Consider the following 21019-nt stretch of genomic DNA (forward strand, 5'->3'; position numbering starts at 1 on the left):
AGTGTGTGTGTGAGTGTGTGTGTGTGTGAGTGTGTGTGGTGGTGTGTGTGTGTGTGGTGTGAGTGTGTGTGGTGTGTGTGTGTGTGTGTGTGTGTGTGTGCAGTCACCTCATGCAGAGTGGACACTCCATGTCTCCGCTGTCCAACAGCTCAGCAGGGAACGTCCGTCCTCCACACACTGAGACCGTCTGAGAGCTGCCCGCCTCGTCTGTACACAAAACATCACAACATCAATATACAAACAACAGCTTCAATTCAATGATGATGGCAGGATTTAAGAACAACATCAACTTAAAACATCAATAAAATAAATACATTTGAAAACATTTAAATGTGAATTTGATAAGCTTATGTGTATGTGTTTATATATGGAAAAGGAAACAGCCGTTAGCTAACAGTAGATATCTTTCAGGCGAGTTTAGGTTATTTAATATCTACAGGCAACAATAACGTACGATGGCTCATTAATGTTGTATCACATGGATTCATTTCTGCTCCGTTTTGTTAAATTGAAGATCAGGCTTTTTCTTTTAAAAGAATCATACTGTGGTTATTCAATCATTTTTATGTACACTACTAAGTTATAAACTTTAACGTTTCAAAAATACTTTGATCATTGTTACTTATCCTAAGTCAGTTGTGTTGTGGTGCTGAACATTAACTTGATTATGTAATACGTTACACATTAATTAATTCATTGTCATCATGAGACAGGACACCCTGTCCTCACTGTGCAGCTCCTTCAGCGATAGGCTGCATTCTGAAGATCGGCAGAGATGAAAAGGCTGCATTATTTTTGTGTCATTGGTCGGAAAAGTGGCCCAACTGGTTCAGCTCTGCAGGATGACACAGCTTCGTATTGCTTCAGCTCGATACATGTATACATACAGTAATTACTCAGTGATTAGAGTAATTACTTGGACAAGTTGTTCTAGTACAAGTAATTAAATGTACTTTTGGTGTAATCCTTTAATCCTTTCACCTGGCCATGACTGAATACTGTCGAACTAAGAATACTAAAAGTCTTGAATTTAGAGCAGGGGTGTACTTTTCTTTATGGATATTTTACTAATCACTCCCCTTTTAAACTCTATTGTTGTTTTACTGCCATATAGTATTTCATAACTGTTTTTCCTTTATTCTCTTATTTTTTTTATAACTATAATGATCGAAGGTGTGCCGCGGAAATAATCTTTTGAATAATTTGTGACCAAACCGTTTGAGACCCACTGAGATAACTTAGACTAAAGTTATGTATCTAAACACTCAGAGTCCTTTAGCTCAGGGGTTCCCAACCCCCGGTCCGCGGACCGGTACCGGGCCGCGGAGGTGTTACTGCCGGGCCGCGAAATAGCTGTGAGTTTATCGTAATATTTGCAGAATTATAAATATATAAAAATATTTTATCATAATATTTTTTTCAAAAAGTGTTTAATTTTCGCACCTATGCCACCAGTCATATTATTTCATCCAGTAGCTAGTTAATCTTTCAGCAGAAAACCGTTGAAAATGGCTTTTATGATGTTCCGAGGGATTCGGCGGCTCTTGTGCGCACGAGAATGTTACCGGTGCGCCAAGTAGGAAGAGGAGCGCACAGGAGACAACCGTTTGATTGCAGACTGTTATGTTTATGTGGGGAAATGGTGGTGCATACATTATTTGAGATATATTTCAAACTCGGACTTCATTTTAAGGACATGTCGGCCAGGGGTGTAGAGCTATTTGTTTAAGCACCGGATTGGCAAAACAGGAGAGTAAACCAGTCTGCCTTGATCTATGAATTAATGTCCGGGACTCTCACGGTATCTGCTGCCCGCAGCTGTTTTATAGAAGGAAACCCTCCTTCACTTCATGAAATGGCTGAAGCATCAGGAGGCAGCGGGACGTATACTCGTTAAAGAGCTGTGCCTTTTTACGCACCGCCTTCGCTGTGTTTAACTTAATCAGAACAGTTTAAGAGTGACTGCAGGCTGCTACGTGTTACCACACACACATCTCTACACACATCGAACTGCCCGATTACTCCCCCTTTTATTAGTTTTATGAAGGAGATGTCCAGTCAGTCACCAAGGCGCATGATGTGTGTGTGTGTGTGTATGTGCTCTGCTCAGCTCAGCTCTGTGTGTTCGGTGTGTTTGTGTCCGACACCGGCATATATGCGGCTGTTCCCAAAATAAATTAGTTTAATCTTAATCTCGATGTAGTGCTAAATGCTGTCGGGAGTGCACCGGAACGAACGACACTATCATAATATCTTCTGAAAACAAATGCCAGTGACACACACACACACACACACACCCACCCACCCACCCTGGCGACCGGACATCTCGTTCATAATGCGCCTTCTCCTCGTTTTCCCAGCATTCACTGGAGTATCCGTAAATCATACAAACAAAACCACAACGTTGATTTATCTGTTTTCCCGTTTTGGTTTAAAAACTGAATAACGTCGGTTTTTTGGTTTTCCGAAAAACCAAAAAACAACACCGGTTCTTTTTTAAACTTTGTTAATATGTTTTGGATGCATATTGTTCTAGTATTTGTTCAGGCTGTTACATACAATTAGACTCTGTTGCTACCTGCTGGTGGTGAGTAAATATTAAAATCAGTTAAAATTGACAACCGGTCCGCGATTTTTTTTTAATGTATCTACCGGTCCTTGGCACAATAAAGGTTGGGAACCCCTGCTTTAGCTCACCTGAGTCTCTCAGTCTGAGAGGAGAGGACTATCCTCCAGCTTCTTGTGGAACAAACAGCTCCTTATGTCCGTTAGTGCAGCTAGCTAACCAGATGCTAACAACACGGTCCCTGCTGGCATCGTCCCTCCCTCCCCCTCTCTCCCTCTCTCTCTATCACACTAAATGCGCTATTGCCACACACACACAGAGCCGAGCTTGAATGACACAAGCACACGTTTATTTCCATGCAACTCTCTGATTGGTCTGGTGTCATGCCTCTGTTGCATTCACTGAACACGGGAAATTACAGTGCTGCCGTCCTCTCTTGTGTCATGATGAGGTTCACGTAAAGCACGGTTAATGTATTATATTATTGAGGGAGAATTGTCCGGGGCTACAGAAAAAACATTCGGGGCTAAAGCCCCGGATGCCCAGGCCAGGCGACGCCACTGATTTAGAGAATCCGCATCTCGTTGTTACTCCTCGTATTTTCTCCTTTGTTTACTTGCTCATGTGCTTCTTCAAAATCTGATATTTCCCACTTTACTCAAGTCAACATAAGGATAGAAATGTGTTTGCTGAAACTTGATGAGGAATAAGTTATGTACATGTTTGTATTAAAGCTACTTTAATAATTATATCCTGAATTGATCATTAGAAAAAAAATCTTAAAGTAAATGTGCTTTCCAACCAATGAGAGCAAAGGATTCAGAAAGTAAGCCAAGTAGGGACACACAAGTACATTGAAGTAAAAATGGATTTAGAGAATCCACATCTTGTTGTTACATCGCGTTGACATTTCCCACTTTACTCAAGTCAATATAAGGGTAGAAATGTGCTGAAACTTCATGAGGAATACATTATGTAACTGTTTGTATTAAAGCTACTTTAATAATGTATTAATTCTACCCTCTATTGATCATTATGTAAAGGTGCTTTCCAATCAATGAGAGCAGCAATCATTTAGAAAGTAAGCCGGATACACAAATAATTATAAAAAGACAACAGAGAATAGTGTGTTCGAACCACAACACCAACATCAGCCGTTAGCTGTTAGCCCTCAGAGCTCACAGCTCCTCATATCTGTTCAGAAACTAGACAAAAGTTAAACAAGTACAAACCACAGACTGCCTGTGTCATGGCGAATACAGTCGCTGCTTTATTTATGTCTGTAGGCCGTTGTTGTGAGTGTGGACGGTCGGAGCATATACTGCGTTAGCTTAGCCGATCTCCATTCAGAAAACACGCATTTTAAAAGGTTTTTCGCCTGCCGTCTGTCTGCAGACTTGTCAAAGCATTAATTCATGGTTTTTACTAACCGGTATCAGTATGTTGTTACTTCGGCATCATTTTGAAACGTGTATTACAATTAAATCACCGTCAAATATGTTCATTTTGTTGTAGTTGCTAGCGATTCTCTCACTAGTTTAGCATACTCAGCCCGGTTGTTGGCCCGGAAAGAACCACGATTTTGGAGAGCCAGAAAAACTGTGAAAAAGTAGCCGTTAGCCGGTACTACCCCTAGTGGAAACGCAACAAAAAAACGGGCCTGGTTTGGCACGGCACGCTTAAACCGTGCTACGCGCTGCAGTGGAAATGCGCCATTAGATCCTCGTACCGGGTCTGAGCAGTTTGGTGGGATGGTTAGTGCCGGCAGAGGGTCCTTCTCCGCTGTGCTTCCTCTTCACGCCACCGGGGGGGGCCGGCAGCGCAGCCAGGACCTCGGCCAGGCTCTTGGTGCTGCCCTCCGGAGGAGAGAGTCTGGAGGACGAGTCGTCCACTGGAGAGCCTTTAGACACACTGAACTCTGAGTCCTGCACACAAGGAGAGAAGAGAGGGGCCATTGTGTTATGTTATGTTTTTATATATATTTGTATTTTTGTATTCGGGATTGTGGGAAACGGTATTTTGATCTCTCTGTCTGTACACACAAACTGAAAGGTTGACAATAAAGTTGACTTTGACTTTGAGTTACCTGAGAGGAGGAGCTAGGTCTCTGAGCTTGCGGCCTCAGGGACATCAGTAAGGCGGGGGGTTTGATGAGGCGAGAGGCCACGCCCCCCTGCAGCGGGTGCAGCGGCATGTTTCCATTCTCAAACACAGAAGAGAACACCTCGCTGAGGACCTGCAGGAGGACATACACACAGAGACAGATGAGCACGAGTAGATACTGATGAGACATGCGCCTCTTGTCCAAACCGCAATATCTATCTGTTCTCAATGTCAGAAATTGAAAAATGTTATACCTGTAGGAGCCAAAATGCTGTGGTAGCCTGTGTTTATAGTAGTATTATCTTCATTATTTGTTATCACCACACACACACTTGTAATGGGTTGTTGCCGGTGATTGTCACATGGTGTGGTTAATGGTATTTAGGGCACCTGGTGTATGTGGAGGTTTGGTAGCGTGACAATGGAAAACGTTGAGTTCAGTACAGACGTTATTATTTATACGCGTCACATGAATGAGCGAAGTTTAGCGTTAGAGCGGCCGCATTCAACGGGAATATAGCCGCCACAATACCTATGGAGGAATATATGAGGATTCTACCGCTTTGATTCAAGGGGAGCTTTTCTTACCTTCTGCGCCTGCAGTTTGACTTTGGTCCAGTTGGGTTTCAGTGCGACACACATCAGATATTCCTGCAGCGCCTCGTCGTTCCGCCCCGCTTCACTCAGCGCCGTGGCTTTCAGACTGTGAGCCTGGAACAAATAGACACTGTATGTTGCCATGTGTTCTCGTCAACAGGTGTTAATTATGTGTTTTGTTTTGATTAATGAGTATCTCTGTTCTTGCATTTTTATTTCAAAAACCCCTTTCAAACCAAATGTCCTTCGATCAGCAACATGTCTGCAGTATGTATGAAAATGTATGTATAATTCACTTTCTTGCTTTAGTAACAACCCATGATTTTAAACCAGCAGTACATATGTAAACGGGTGAACACAAATGTTTCACATAGCGTGTTTTTTTACTAGTTTCAAACCATTTTGCTGCAGTATCTATAAAAATACCCTATTTCACAACGACTACATGAACAAGTCTAATGCAAAGATGTGTGAAAAACTATCAAATGTTAAATAGAAGCACAGAATATAATCAATACCTTTGTTTTTTCCGTATTTTATAGTATTTAAAGGTCACCTATCATGCTATTTTTAGCCAATAGCATAGGTCTCAGATATATAAAAATATATAATAAACATGTCTATGAAGTGTTTTGCTCAAAATACCAAACAGATCACCCATTCTAGCCATGCCTCATATACCTCTATTTCACTTCCTGTTTCAAAAGTGCTGATTTGGGGTATAAAGCTTTAAAAAAAATAAAATTGATAAGAAATAAAGAAGGAGGGTTCTGAGCTCATGCGGGACCCGGCAGCTACTGTCTAAACTAAATGCTGCCGTGATGAAACGCCATATCATGGATTATCAAGGATTATTTCTGAAACAGTATGGAGCTCAAAGGCTTTCTCTCTTGCCGGTTATACCACAAGGTGAGTTCCTTTTTATTTCCTGCTTCTTCACACACATGCTCTCCAGTACAGGTTAGCTCTGAGTGTTAGCGATGCTAATGTAAACACAGACCATATTACGTCCAAAACAGTCGGGCATTGTTTCTGATAGCAACGTTTCTGATAGGGCCGTGGGTCCACATTTCAGATATTACGTCATATTGGACGCAAATCTGGATCATCTCCGTTGTAGCCCCGTTTTTAGAAATTTGGGTACGGAGGAAAAGAGAGAGGGTTTTATTTTCTGACGCTGCGTGAGTTCCCCGACACACCGGGGACACATATTTATGTATAAAAGACATCAAAAAGTGCATTTTGCATGATAAGTCCCCTTTAAAGTATATTCTGAGCTCTCCTGTTTACTGTCTCAATAAATAGGAATACTTACTAATAAGATAAGATAAGATAGTACTTTATTGATCCCAATTAGGGTAATATTTGTGTTGCAGCAGCATAAAGACATGGCATTGTACAATACAAATTAGAAAGATTAGAAAAAAACAAGAAAGTAAAAAATATAATGGAGCCGATAGTTCTCTGCCAGCCAGAGGTGATGCTTATGAACACGAGATAAATGCGTTTATTTGTTATATATTTTTGGATGAATTGTATCTTTGCCTCACCTTTGTCCAGTGAGGTTTTATCCGACAGAGGCTGCTGGCGTCCTGCATGGCCAGACTGAAGTTCCTCATCTCCACGTGCAGCTCAGCGCGCTGACAGAGCAGCCGGCCTATAGAGGGCGCTGTACACCACACAGAGAGAGAACACACACACTCCATTAGGTCAGTGACAGGCCTCCAGGGACAGATGGGCTGTTCTGGGCTGCAGAAGTAGGGCAGCAGCCATGTAACATGTGGCTGGAGGAGCCCTATTTGACTTGTTCAAATGCTGCGTAGTTAGAATGGCGTAATAACATGTTGTCATTTAACAGTCCAAATTTGTAGGAAAACATTCACTGCATGGCCGGATTTGTGTGCAAGTGTTACACATTTAGTTCTAATAATAAATAGTGATACTGTGTATATCCAATTTGCACTATATTCCCTCGTCTTTCTTAAGAAGATCCAGCACGATAAGAGCCGTATTTCAAGCTTTGACTACGATTAGTTTAAAAAGGTACATTTGTAATAATGTATGTATATTTAAATGGCACATTTGTTGAAGACAGTTCAAGTTTGCAAAAAATCAAAAGAAGAGTTTAGACAACATGCCGTCAGTATTTGTATTATTCTCTAGTCGACATGTTTTAATTACTTTGTTGATATTTTGTCCCATCGTAGGTCAAGCAAACTATACTTAGGACTTAATAAACATAAATAACAACTTATTTTTTCACTCTTGGTTTGCTTCCAAGACTGTTATTAAATTGCATTGACTCTTGTTGCTCAGTATTAAACCCAGTATTGATCAACGAGGTGTTTCTACAGTTTTCTTCCAACTCACTAAAGGTGATTCACCATAAAAGCAAAAGGTCATGATCATTGCTTCTGGAACTGTGTGGGTAGGGTTGCATATCGTTGACTTTTTTACGATACCGATACCGATACCGATACCACTGAACGATACCGATACATATCGTGATACTTTCATGTTGCATAAGAGAAACATTTTTATCACAGTGTGGGTGGATCCTCAAAGCCTTCGACAAATAATTAGCCAAACGTTTGGATAGCTAGATTTCTCAACTTTCCAAAAATTAAGCAGAAGGTGGAGAAGCTACCTGAGCGAAGTCAGCTGAAGCTCCAGACAGACAGACAGTATTAACAGCGGTTATATGACACGATATGAAACATTAAGCCCGGAGAACAGGTGTTTATATCACTAAAGTCCAGCAAACCCGTATTTATGTCATCTTGTTAACGCTAGTAACTATTGACAATATGCTATTAAAGTTTCCTGGCCACCCTACATGACTCAGATTAAAATAAGAGAACTTTATAAAAGTAAATCTAACAAAGACTGAGTGGCCGCCATCACAATCTACAACAATCATGATTTTCCTATTTCTCTAATGGCTTCCTGTCAGGCTTTACGATTTGGAAAATATGACTAACTGCGTGCCTTTTGAGTGCTATTGCGACATGATTAACAATTTATCATTTTTACTGTCGGCTGGGATATCTATGCAGCTTCACAATACTTCATTTAAAAACACACAGTGTTTCCCACAGAATTTGATTCCCCCCGGCAAGAAAATCCAAAGGCCCCTTAACCTATTCTGGTGGCCCACGCATCCACCCCCCCAGAAAATACATGCGAGTTCATGACTACTGTAGACAACGTTCTTGTTGCTCTGTGTTGCGTTGCTATTGAGTGAGACACACCGGAGTTGAGGATCTGTGGGGTTTATTCTCCCAAAAATATAATTTACAATTTAGGCATTTAGCAGACGCCTTATTCCAAAGCGACTTACAATGACCAATTACAGGGACATTCTCCCTGGAGTAACTGAGGGCTAAGTGCCTTACTCATGGGCACACTAGTAGTGGTGTTCCAGGCGGGATTTGAACTCGCAACCTTCCGATCATCAGCCCACCTCACTATCCATTAGACCACCACTATTCAAATTTAAAAAATATATATTATATATTATTCTAATTTTTTTAATTTTATGAGATCCATTTGTGGCGGACGATATTTAATTGTGGCGGCCCGCCACAATTAAATCAATGTATGGGAAACACTGACACATATTCAGTCTTTAACAAATATTGTGCTTCCTGCAATTTGAACATTGCACTTGTCCATATTGTGATTTTGATTACATTTCCCAACAATGTGCAGTCATAGTTTTCTGTAATATTTTCTAGTACATCCATATTTTTTGTTCTTCACATAACAGATACTCATTTGGCTTCTTCTGATAGGGGTAAGCTTAAACCAGTTGATTTTTTTTGATCGTATGAACTCCTATATAATGCAGAGAAAAAGGCTGTAGCGTTTAATGGAAGGTAAGAGTAAGAGTGAGAGAGTGTCAAATACCTCAGAGTTATATCTCATTTCAATAAATCCTAATCTGATAGACAAAAAATGTGTTATGAAACCGCTCCACATAACTCACATGGACTCCGACTTGAAGTAAAATGGAGAGTGGTTATGAGTGGGTAACTTGACCTTTAATCATGAGCAACCAGCGAGAATTGTACCAGCGTTAGTTGCCAACACTCAGATCTCAACATGTGGGACTTGTTCAGTTCTGTGCCTAATAGGGACAATACAATATAGGCTATAGTCACACCATGGGGAGTGTGATCCTCGGAGAACTGACGCACTTAAGCAAGAACACATTTGATAGAAAGTACTGTTTGCTGTAGCATGATTTGTGTTGCACTGCATTGGGTAAACAACGATGAATTGGGAAATGTGGTTCCTCAAGCTGGATGGGCTTAATGACGCACATCCTTTTAGTTGTTTGTCAAAGAGAGAATTAAACAAGATATCAAATGCAGGAAGAGTAAAGGAAAAATGTGAGGGATCCAGAAAGAGCGGTCACAAAAGGTAACAGGATATATTTGTAGTCTTTAGACCGTGATTTTTCCCGTTTCAGTCCTGACTTTGATTGACTGATGCTCCCTTCTGCGCAGATTTACTTGTTTTTCATTCATTGAATTCTCTTAGTTGTGTTACTTTGCAAGAAATAATGCACCCTCTTCCTCAGTTTCTACATTGAACCTGACTTTTATTTCCCAAATGCATTGTATAAGATGTGGCACATTTGTCCTAAAACGCACTGGTTAGATAACAGTTGTATTTTCTGCTGACATGAGCCCGTTACTCATCTGACATCACACACACCACGCTCCTGCTGCATTTGTTGGGAAAACATTGATTGGCTGTGACCATGCTGTGAAGGCACTCTGTCCTCCTCTCGCCCACAATGCTTCACAAGACAGAAGGCATGCAATCAATATTGATCTGGGGAGAGAATGATCTGAACATGTGCCACTGAAATGCTCAAAGAGACAAAAAGACAGTGTGTTATATTCATTTTTGATTGACACGCTGAGACAGCTTGCTGTGATAGTGCCTTGGTTCACACTATTTCTTAAGTTTTTAGAGGAAGGGGTGAGGAAATTGATTTTTAATGTGACTGATATTGAGGCCAGGGGTGAAAAAAGGTTGCTTGACATTTCTGAAGATTTAAACCATGCAACATGAGACATGCTGCTATGTTATCCAACACACCATGAACATCTTATGAAACACCATAAGGGGAGGAGCTTGGGCTTAAATCCAACTCATGCAGTATGTAGGCTACGCATTATATAAATAGGACTGAATAATTGAATTAGACTAATATACACAGTGTTACATACGTATTTTCTCTACAATTGCTTTATGAAAAACCTTCAGCACTGCAGGGTAGGAATAGAAAACACACAGAAGCTTTAGAAAGAATAAGATCAGAAGTGTGCTGCTTAGGTAACCAAGTCCAGTGCGTCATAACGCGTCTGACCTCAGTGCGGGAGAGAAAGGTGGGAATGGCACCTCTTAATGGTGACACGGTGCAGCTACACTGGGAACAAGTAGGTCACCTGTACTAAATACTAAAGTTTGGATGAAAACTTCTCACATTACAAACAGAAATGCACACATGTTGCGTCATCTTACCTAGATCCACTGCTGCGTTGTACTTCTCCAGAGCCTCAGAGTGTTTTTTCTCTCCCCACAAAACCTGCCCTTCGATCCAGAACTTCCTCGCTTTGCTCTCGGTTGCAAACAGTTTATCCAGCAGGCCACTGAGCACCACGTCCAGTCTCCTGTCGTTTGGCAGGCCATCTTTCTTCTCGTTAAACTGTTCCTTGCACTGCACACACTCTGTGATAGCCTCGTCCTCCAGGCAGATTTTGCAGAAGGTGTGTCCGCACTCCACGGTGGTGGGCTCATGGAGGAGACACTTGCAGAGGCGACAGGAGAACAAATCCAGTGCTTCATCATCTCCACATTCCCCATCACTTTCAACCCCTTCTTCCTCACTGCTGCTGGAGCTTTTCCCTCCAGGCCCGGGGAAGCCCAGCTCTTTCTCCCGGAGAGTCCGAGCAATTGTATCCACCAAAAGAGGCAGTTCCTCCGGGTGCAGTTTCCCCAGACTGGCCGCTGTGCAGTAGGAGTCCAGAGCCTCAGAAATCCTCCCTGCTTGGGTCAGACAGTCGGCTTTCCTCAGACAAAGACCCCTGTCTGGATGCTGGAGGTCTGCAAGCTGGGAGGTGTAGATCTCAGCAGCCAGACTGTAGTCTCCAGCCCGGTTCACCTCCTCTGCCACCTCCAGCATTTCAGGGCAAATCCCCGCAGCCCCAGGGTTGGAGAGCGGATGGACGAGCATCTCGACCCTCGTCTCCATGTTGGAGAATGAGATACTTAAACAATGAAGGAGAGCTTCACTGATGCCCGACTCTCACTGCTAGCCATTGATGTTGTAGACGACCTCCACCACGATAAAATAAAGAGGTGTAAAGTAACTACGTTCATTTACTCAAGTACTGAGGGGCTTTATTTGAGCATTTCCATTTTACTGCTACTTTGTTATTAAACTCTTCTACAAGTCAGAGGTAGTTTAGTTACACCTGGAGTAAATGCACAAGCTACCCTGCAGCATATAAAGTTATTCAAACTAGCTGCACCTTAACCAGCGTTGATAAACACATTAGCATCAATATTTTTCATCTAAACATATACTTAATATTATTTTGAATCTGCATAATTTGTAACTTTAAGTGTATTTTGATGCCAGTACTGTCCTACCTTTGCTTTTTGAATGCAGGACTTTTACTAGAAACAGAGCATTCCTACACTCTGGTATTTCTACTTTTTAACTAAAGTACAATATCTTAAGTGCTTCTTCCACCTCAAAATGTGACGTCACCAACGGGTCCAGCTGGGGTCCGTGTAAACACCAGCCTCTGAGTCACTGAGGGTAGTAGAAGAAATGCGTACTTAGTAAATAAAAACTTCGTCATATCACATAGCACCACGTCTCTCGGCCAAAACAACGTGTCCCTTTTTTTAGGAGAATACAAAAATATATTCTACAGTCTCCTTCTGTTGAGTCGAGAGGCGGTGGGTAAAGTCCTCCGTGCTCAGCATGTAAGAAGCTTAATATCCATGGTTATTCGGTGTTACGATGACATTATTAACTCGGCAAAAAGCTACGTTTTCAACACATTTATAACAAAAAAACATTAAAGTCCAGTTTACATAATATATATTTAAAACGACAGACCCAAAAAGCCCCTCTCTGCTTCAGCCAACTGCCGCCGATCAGCCGTTTGTTTTATGTAAGAGAGTTCTAAAGCCGAGAGCTAACGTTAGCTTATGTTACAGTGGACTGAAATCACGTTCATTCCTGAGAGTTGCTCAGTGGCGCATTGAAGCCCAAAACGAGCAATTGTTGGTTCAGAAAGGACCCATATGTGGGCCCGCGGAGCATGCGCAGTTGAGTTTTCTCTTAGAAAGTAACTCTGTATTAAGATTTGTCACGCCCTTTGAATTAGACTGTGATGATTTAAATAAGGGCTATTAAAGGGTTAGTGCTGGGTAGTTAATTTAATGAAAAAAAGTATACGCTGATTTACAAACGTATCTTTCTCAAAGTAAGTATATGGGAAAAAGTCTTTTTGGGCCAAAATTACGTCACGGAAGCTGTAGTACCACCATTTGGCCACTACGGCCATTCATACAATTCGGCTTCAAATGCCGGAGCACTTCCTGGGGGCTTGGTTCACACCGCTTGTCGAACTCCACAAATCCACCTAAAACCAATGTCCAAAAAGATTCTGTAAATAATCACAAATTCGGAAATGTCCTCTTCTTTAAGAGCGAAGAGTAGGGGTTGAAAATAACGCTCCCGTCGGGGTACTCCTTACTGGTCGTTAGCCTGCTAGCTTCAGCAGCTAAAGGATGATGCGCCTGCTTCTACGGATTTCATGTACATTCGCTGATCCAGCGTCACATGACGCAAGAGGCGGCTCCCCATTGGTCCATTAAGTGGCTCATTTATATAACGCTTTGATATATATTGTGTAACCTCTTACAGGCAACAGTGGGGGACTGTCTGTGAGCTTCATCCAAACAAGCTCTCAGTTTCTGGCATGTAACATGTTTCACAACATGTGATATTCTATAACATGCATTCAGGTGTAAAAGAAGAATGGTGGTATAGTCTGTGTTGAATCAGCAACTTTATTTCATTTATATTGCACTTTAAAGTTCAGGTTTTGCACCAATGTGCTTCACAAAGACGGACATTGTAATAGGCCTATATGTGCATTTTGAAAAAATATAAATAAGTTAAAACAAAATTCAATTGCAAAATCTGATTTTTTCCCCTTTTAAAATGACATGCAAAAATAAAAGTGGTGTCTGAAAGCAATAACAAAGGTGTCATGTCCTACAGCCAGCTGTAAGGGGTGAAACCATGTTAAAGAGATTCTTAAAGTCTAGACAATGAGAGTGATTTTGACGTTTACCCTGTATTTAAATTTAATTTAAGGTTGCAACAAGGATAGGACTGATGTGTTTTCTTGGACCATGGTTATAACCAGTGGTGTAGCGCTCGTGAACTGTCAACGGGGGGGGGGGGTGGACCTCTGTGTCGCCTGTCAGCTCAACATGATGCGGTTTAAACAATATAATAATAAAGGGCGGTGCCGGCCGTCAGAGAACCGATCCGGCCTTTCTGCGCGACTGTCACTCAAATGCGGGACATAGTCTCAATTTGTGGGACGCGGGACAAATAATAAAAATGCTGTGTGTGCACTGTGCAGTCGTAACGTGGCAGGAGAGTTCTGAATACATTGTTAATGGGAAATGTTAGCCTGAGGAAGGCCTAGATAAAGGGAGTTTCAGTCTGGATGTAGTGCACTAAATAAAAAGATGATAGGAAATGCCACATTTTGGAGATGGTTCTGAGTAGGATAAACTGGAACTGACAACTGCATTTAATTGCCTTTTCGAACTCTGTATTGTCCTCATTTAACTGAAGAAAACTATAAGCCAAACAGCTTTTAAAGTCTTGGAGAAAGTCTAAAATTGCCTGATTTTTGGGGATTAAATGGGAGAGTAGATATATTTTAGTGTTTGGAGGATTTTTTCAAATGAGAGCATAAAAAAACAACAAATAGAAGTGCACCTAAAACTGAACCCTGCAGAACGCCACATTAAATATTTGCGTATGAGATTTATGAACTGATGTTGGAAACACTGATCCGCCTGTTTGAAATGTAATAGGGAAACCAGTCAAGTGCGGACAACGAAATGCCGACCCAGCATGTCAAATGATCAGAAGGATTATAGCAAACTATAGAGCGTTTACCAGCACCACTTTGTCCCTGCTTAATCCCCAGTCCTCGCTGTGGGATTGATTCATTTTTGTTTTATGTAATGCTTTATGTAAGCAGTGTTACATGTGTTGTTTTGGGAGACATATTTCTGTGAATGATTTAACTTCCATTATAGAAAAGTACAATCAAACACCAACACCTTTTTAGTGTTGTTGTGTTGAATGATGTGATGCAAGTTGCTCTTTCAGTTTGCATAACATTTATTATGTAATTATGTTATCATACTGTTCTCTTCCGAATATGACAAATTATCGAATTTAAATGTGTAGGCTACTTGATGCTCTGGCCAAAAAGACGAGTTAATAATAAATGTTTATTTTAAAATTCAGCAAAATTAGCATATCAGCTCTAGATGGTGACAGTGGGTGAATGATAATGTTTGGGCTGAATGAAGAAGGTACGATTTAAGAGTAATTTGGTTATTTTGAAAGTATGGTATACAATAATGAAATTATAGCTTACACAATTCGTCTCCTTGATGTCTTTAAACGATAGTTGCATAATTTCCCCAGTAACAATAATTAGGTTGGAGTTCAACATATTTTGACAATCAGGAATGTGTGTGTGCTGCTTCCTTAAGATGCAAAAGTTCCTTGTTAAAATATTATCTAAGCCGTTGTTTACCTGCAGGCTGAACTGGTACAGCCCCATGATGCTTTGCATAACCTTTCCTAGGACAGATTGTCAAAGAGATAGTGTCACAACTTTACAAGATACAGGGACGATACTGTACAGGTGTGTAGTTAGGATCAAAAAACAAAGGTTAAGTACGAAGGCGCACCTGTGTGCATGTATGTCTTTGGACAGATTTCATAACCGCGAAAGCATTGCAGCCATGCAACCATGCAAGATTCAGTCAAGAAATTATGTGTTGTTTAACAAGTTATGCAAATTGTATGTTAGACAACAGAACAATGTGACCTTCGAAAAGAAGAAACCAAGATATTTAGTATCAAAAATGATTTGATTTATAGGGAAACCTGTCTTTCATGAAGCATATTCAGTCAGTAGCCTTTACACCAAGAAAGAAACACATGAGCATACTGCAGTTTAAAAAAGCAGAAATAAAATCTGAGCTGACAGAAAATGCTCCGTTTTAGTTTAACACACACAGTTAAGCTCACACACACTATTTTATGAACATATAGGTTCACCTGCTGAATTAAAAACAGAACAAATGAAGCAAAGAAAGTCATAAAGCAGATTCAGGCAGTAGAAGTATAGATTCAGACTTAAAGTATTATCCTACAGAACAGAACAGCTGACAGAAAAGAGACAACATCTGATCCTTTTACAACACACACTATATGCTCTTTTTTGTATTTTACCTAACATTGTAATCCCCAGGTTTTAGAAATGTAATGTAATAGTCTGATTACGTCTTTTTTTATGTAACTGTAAAGGAATACAGTTACCATCCTGATGACATAATCCTGTTACATGGACTCGTTACTCCCCAAGCCTGATGTTAACATGCAGATTGCAGATCAAGATATAGGTTGCAGGCGCAGAGCCTGGTGAGGATGGCGAGTATAGGATCAGTGTGTGACCGGATGTCAGCTTCTCCGTTATGTAAAGATCTCTTACTGAGAGAAGCTGAGCATAACCTCAGTGACCCTGTTCACCCGATACACCTAAGCCATCGGGACAAATTAAATAAGAACATCCAGGTTTAGCACATATTTTGTACCCTCAGCAGTCAGCAATGCACAATAGAACCAATTATTTATAGTACTTGAATGTGTTGCAATATATGTACATATTATCATGTTGAAGGGATCTCTGTATTGCGTGTGAGTGGGTGCTTTGGAGTGCTAATTTCCATTTGACTTGTATGAAATTGTAGAGTTTTTTTATAACTAAACAAACAAACAAACAAACAAACAAACACGAAAGGTACTAAAGTTTTATTAAAGAGGTTCATATGTTGACTCTACTCTGTGACATGTCTCCATGCTTTAATGTTCAAAAAGCTCTTTATTTTTCTCATACTGCCTGCCTCTTTTCACCCTCTGTCTAAAACCAGAGCCCAGTCTGCTCTGATTGGTTAGCTGGCTGGCTCTGTTGTGATTGGTCAATTGCTTCGAGATTTCCTGCCCCTTAGCCTATCACGTACAATGTGTTGGAGCGATAGCCAACAGAAGCTTAAGTGTAACATAGTGATGTAACTATGTTCAGGAAGCAAACAAATGAGTCCAATCGAGAAACTCCCTCTGGAGGGAACACAGGGATTTTAGCCTTTGCAGACCATTTACATGCACTAAAACCTTTAACACACTACAGGAAAGGCAGAACCTCAAAAAGCCCAACAGGACCGCATTAAAAATATCAGTTATTCCTCTTGCTACATTTTCTGCTTTTTTTACTGTATAGGGTGGACTTAGGCACGAGAGCTGCCTTTTTTTTTTTTAAAGATGGAGCTTCTCAAAGATGGGTTTTTTAACAGACTACTTTTTAGAGATTATAAAGTTTGCATAGATCTTGAAACTTTAATAATGGAGATTAATGTGTTTAATTCCTTAATATGAGTAGTCCAAGCGAGGGAGTAAGGGGGGCGATCCTATCAAGATATGGTCTCTAGTTACATATGTATTTTTAGATGTAGGATTTGAAGCCTTAATCAGATGCCCTCACATTGGTGTCGGGAACGGAAGTCAGCATCCAAAGTCACTACGGCGGCATTTCTTAATCTGTGTAGTAATCCTGACGCTCACCTGAGGCTCCTCTGATGGACTGTAATCTTTGGGATTACACCAACAGGCCAACGCTGCAGGAGTCATGGGAAGCAGCCAGCGAATCATTTCCAAACACCTACTGACTTGGAAAGGGTCCAAGCACGTGTGAGCATGACACAGTTTAGGCTTGGGGAGTAACGGATGACATGTAACAGGGTTATGTCATCAGAATACAAGAAAAGGTCACTTTATTCCCTTACATTAAAACAATCTGATTACTGTTACATTTCTAAAATTGGGGATTACTAGCAGGATTACAGTGTTACTAACAAACAAATCTCTTCTCTGTCAGCTGTTCTGTTCTGTAGCATTTTCTGTCAGCTCAGATTTTATTTCTGCTTTTTTAAACTGTAGTATGTGCTCATGTGTTTCAGTGTTGGTGTAAAGCCTGAATATGCTGAATGAAAGGCAGGTTTTACTATAAATAAAATAATTTTTGAACATTAATATCTTGGTTTCTTCTTTTTTAAGGTAACATTGTTCTGTGGTCTCTTACATAAAACACTTCAGTAAAATAAATACCTCTTGATATTTATTTTCTCTTTTACTCATTTGCATTTCATTTGATATTGAGGTAACCCAAAACTAATGGAAAGTAATCGTCTACATAGCTTTTACATTTTGAAACTCAGATTAGGTTACTGATGACATGTTTTACAGGCTACCAGTAACTGTAACCGTTGTAACTGTAACTTTTCAAAGTTATCTTCCAAACCCTGACAGTGTGATATTGGTACGTACGTATCTCACATCAAACCGGCGTCACAGTGTTTCCCAGAGTGACCTAGTATTTACTTGCTTTGCTCATGTGTACAAACACATGTCCCTTGAGGAGTTAAAGGCCAGACAGAATGATAAACACATCCACGTGCATCTTACACAGAGACTGACCTACTTGTTAAATCCTGAAGCTCCAGACACAATCCTTATTGATAACATGCCAATATGATTTAGATAAGAGCTGGACAGTGAGAGATTCTCAGCAACTCTCTGAACATACAATACATTTTGATTTGATTTGCTTATCATGGGTTACCAGGCAGAAAGATGTTATGAATCAACATATTTCACATAAATGGGGTGAAGCCTGCGAGCTAGTTCAGGCAGTCAACTCGAGCACCAATGATACATTAACACGTGATGCACCTCGTCCCTCTTACAACCAACCAAACACATTCTCCTAAACATGCCGCTCTATTTAAGCTGCCAGGTCTTCCTGCCTCTGCCTCGCTATGCTGCTGCTGCCACTGCTGTGTTCACTTGCTATTGCTGCGTTCATGTTCCTGCTGCTGTGTTTCATGTTGCTGCTGCTCGCCTGCCCCACCACCACCCCAGCTTCACCCCAGCTCCACCCCAGCTTCCACCCCAGCTTCCACCCCAGCTTCCACCCCAGCTCCACCCCAGCTTCCACCCCAGCTTCCACCCCAGCTTCCACCCCAGCTTCCACCCCAGCTTCCACCCCAGCTTCCACCCCAGCTTCCACCCCAGCTTCCACCCCAGCATCCACCCCAGCTTCCACCCCAGCTTCCACCCCAGCTTCCACCCCAGCTTCCACCCCAGCATCCACCCCAGCATCCACCCCAGCTTCCACCCCAGCTTCCACCCCAGCATCCACCCCAGCTTCCACCCCAGCTTCCACCCCAGCTTCCACCCCAGCTTCCACCCCAGCTTCCACCCCAGCTTCCACCCCAGCTTCCACCCCAGCTTCCACCCCAGCTTCCACCCCAGCTTCCACCCCAGCTTCCACCCCTGCTTCCACCCCAGCTTCCACCCCAGCTTCCACCCCAGCTTCCACCTGTAGGTCTCGGGGGATAGTTATCTAATCATCACTCAATGTTCTTTGTTAATCTGTGGAGTGATGAGGCCCGAGCCTAGACGCCAAACTCAAACTATATGCTGCTTCTAATAAACATATTAAGAAACACGTGAGTTGTCTGACTGAACTGTATTAGGTTAGTTGAAAGCAATAATATTACGTTTAAATCCTTTTTTTAAAGCTTTTATAGTATTGCTTTCTACTAACTTAATACTGTTATGTGAAATGTGTTGACATAATACATTTAATTAAAGTGAACGTTTCAGTTTTTCAGTGCACCCAGTTGGGTACATTTAGGTAAGTGTTTGAAAAGGACATTTTCTAAAGCAGCTGCTTCTTCAGTAATGGAGACGGTTATTTTCTAAAAGGCATTGCCATTAACAAAAAGACCACCATTTTCATGAAATGCCACTGTATTTCATTATGCAGAATTTGAAAGGTGTAAAGCAGCAAATGTTTACAATGTCAGAAGATCTGATTGTCCTGGATATGTACATATTTATGGAGATGAAGTGCATTTACTCCAATAACACACAGTATACAGAACAGTTGATGAAGTTGCAGAATAAGGGAGAACATATGAATTAACTGGAGCTGAGATCAAGAGGTTCAAACATCAATTTGAGTGTCTGAATAAGTTATGTAAACAAATCCTCTTTTATTATTCAAACTATTTGGAAAAAAGTAATGTCTTCTCATTGGCTGATTGTCCTCAAATGAGTGAGTCAGACACATGTTATGAGATAACCCTTTCTTGCTATACTAGTCTAAAAATGGACTTTGGAAAGAGAGGGACTTTGAGGACATGAAATTGTAATTTAATGCTGCTTTATTGATTTTGTTGGTTGGTTTGAAGTCAAAGGGAATGGGCTGTCTTTATGCGATTAGACAGACATGTAAGAACTTCCTCCCACAGTCACCTCCACATCTAAGTCACAATCAATGGTTTCTTTAAGATACTGCATGCAAGAGTTCTCAATGCTTCATTGTTCTGTGTGCTTTTCCCTGTAAACACAACAAGCAGAGCGACCATGATCAACAGGGACTTTTTTTCCACACATTGTAGACAAGACAGTGTCATTGATGTTGCACATTTCACACTTAATGGCAGAGGCGGTTCCTTTACAGATTACATAAAAGAAAACAGCGTAAGACTTAAAGGTAGGGTAGGTAAGTTTGAGAAACCGGCTCGAGATACACTTTTTGTTATATTCCATGGAATGCTCTTAACATCCCGATAGCAATGAATATCTTAAGTGCTTTGACAATAAATCCATAAAAAAATGTCATCTGTGGAAGCTGTACTACTGTAAAAAGCACGACCAATCATCTGAGCCGGCTAAAATAACTGGATGGCCTACCTGCTTGTCAGCTTTCCATCTGTGCACAAACTTATCTCGTGCCCTCATTGGTCATGTGCACGTTCGTGTGTGTTGGAGGAGGGGCTCTGTAAGGAAGTGGCAGATTTCTTCCGGTTGTGTATTTTCAAATTCTAGCGATCTCGAGCCAAGTTTCTCAAAATGACCTACCCCACCTCTAAAGAGGAAATGGGATACAAGGGGAAAAACAGTCGGGATAAAATCACATTTCACAGAAACATAAAGGCGACAACAAAACCAAAAATACTTTTCACAAAGCTGCATAGAAAACATTCCATGTAACAAACTGATGGTTATCAAACCAAACAAGGAACAAAAACATATATTACACAACTGTACAAAGCACCGATAGACCTTAAAGAGGCCCTGTTATAATTCCTGGGGTTTTCCCTTTCCTGTCGTGTGTTATATAGGTGTATGTGTAAATGGTCTGCAAAGGCTAACATTATGTCTTTTCTTTCATTCTCGGGGTGCAAGGAGGATCATGAGGCAGTGCAAGATCTGATTTGTAAATTATTTGTACTCTTGAGCCCGCCTGTACTCGCAAATTGTAAGCT

The 21019-nt window shown here is 41.1% G+C and overlaps 1 protein-coding gene across 2 annotated transcripts in view; it reads right to left on the reverse strand.

The window, feature by feature from the left end:
* Nucleotides 1-13104, reverse strand: part of LOC117495404 (LON peptidase N-terminal domain and RING finger protein 2-like) — a 16687-nt gene extending 3583 nt beyond the window's left edge. The window contains exons 1-7 of one of the 2 annotated variants that reach the window (XM_034146637.1): nucleotides 12414-13104; nucleotides 10805-12101; nucleotides 6817-6935; nucleotides 5258-5380; nucleotides 4653-4802; nucleotides 4296-4491; nucleotides 108-207 (exon numbers count right to left, since the gene is read on the reverse strand). In XM_034146637.1, the coding sequence (XP_034002528.1) occupies nucleotides 108-207; nucleotides 4296-4491; nucleotides 4653-4802; nucleotides 5258-5380; nucleotides 6817-6935; nucleotides 10805-11534 (1418 nt within the window). In that variant the 5' untranslated portion in view covers nucleotides 11535-12101; nucleotides 12414-13104. Of the gene's footprint in view, nucleotides 1-107; nucleotides 208-4295; nucleotides 4492-4652; nucleotides 4803-5257; nucleotides 5381-6816; nucleotides 6936-10804 lie in introns of both variants that reach the window. The other variant, XM_034146636.1, reaches the window with a different exon arrangement.
* Nucleotides 13105-21019: the final 7915 nt, after the last annotated feature.

The sequence above is a fragment of the Trematomus bernacchii genome, unplaced genomic scaffold (genome assembly GCF_902827165.1).
Source record: "Trematomus bernacchii unplaced genomic scaffold, fTreBer1.1, whole genome shotgun sequence".
In the NCBI taxonomy this organism is placed as follows: Eukaryota; Metazoa; Chordata; class Actinopteri; order Perciformes; family Nototheniidae; genus Trematomus; species Trematomus bernacchii.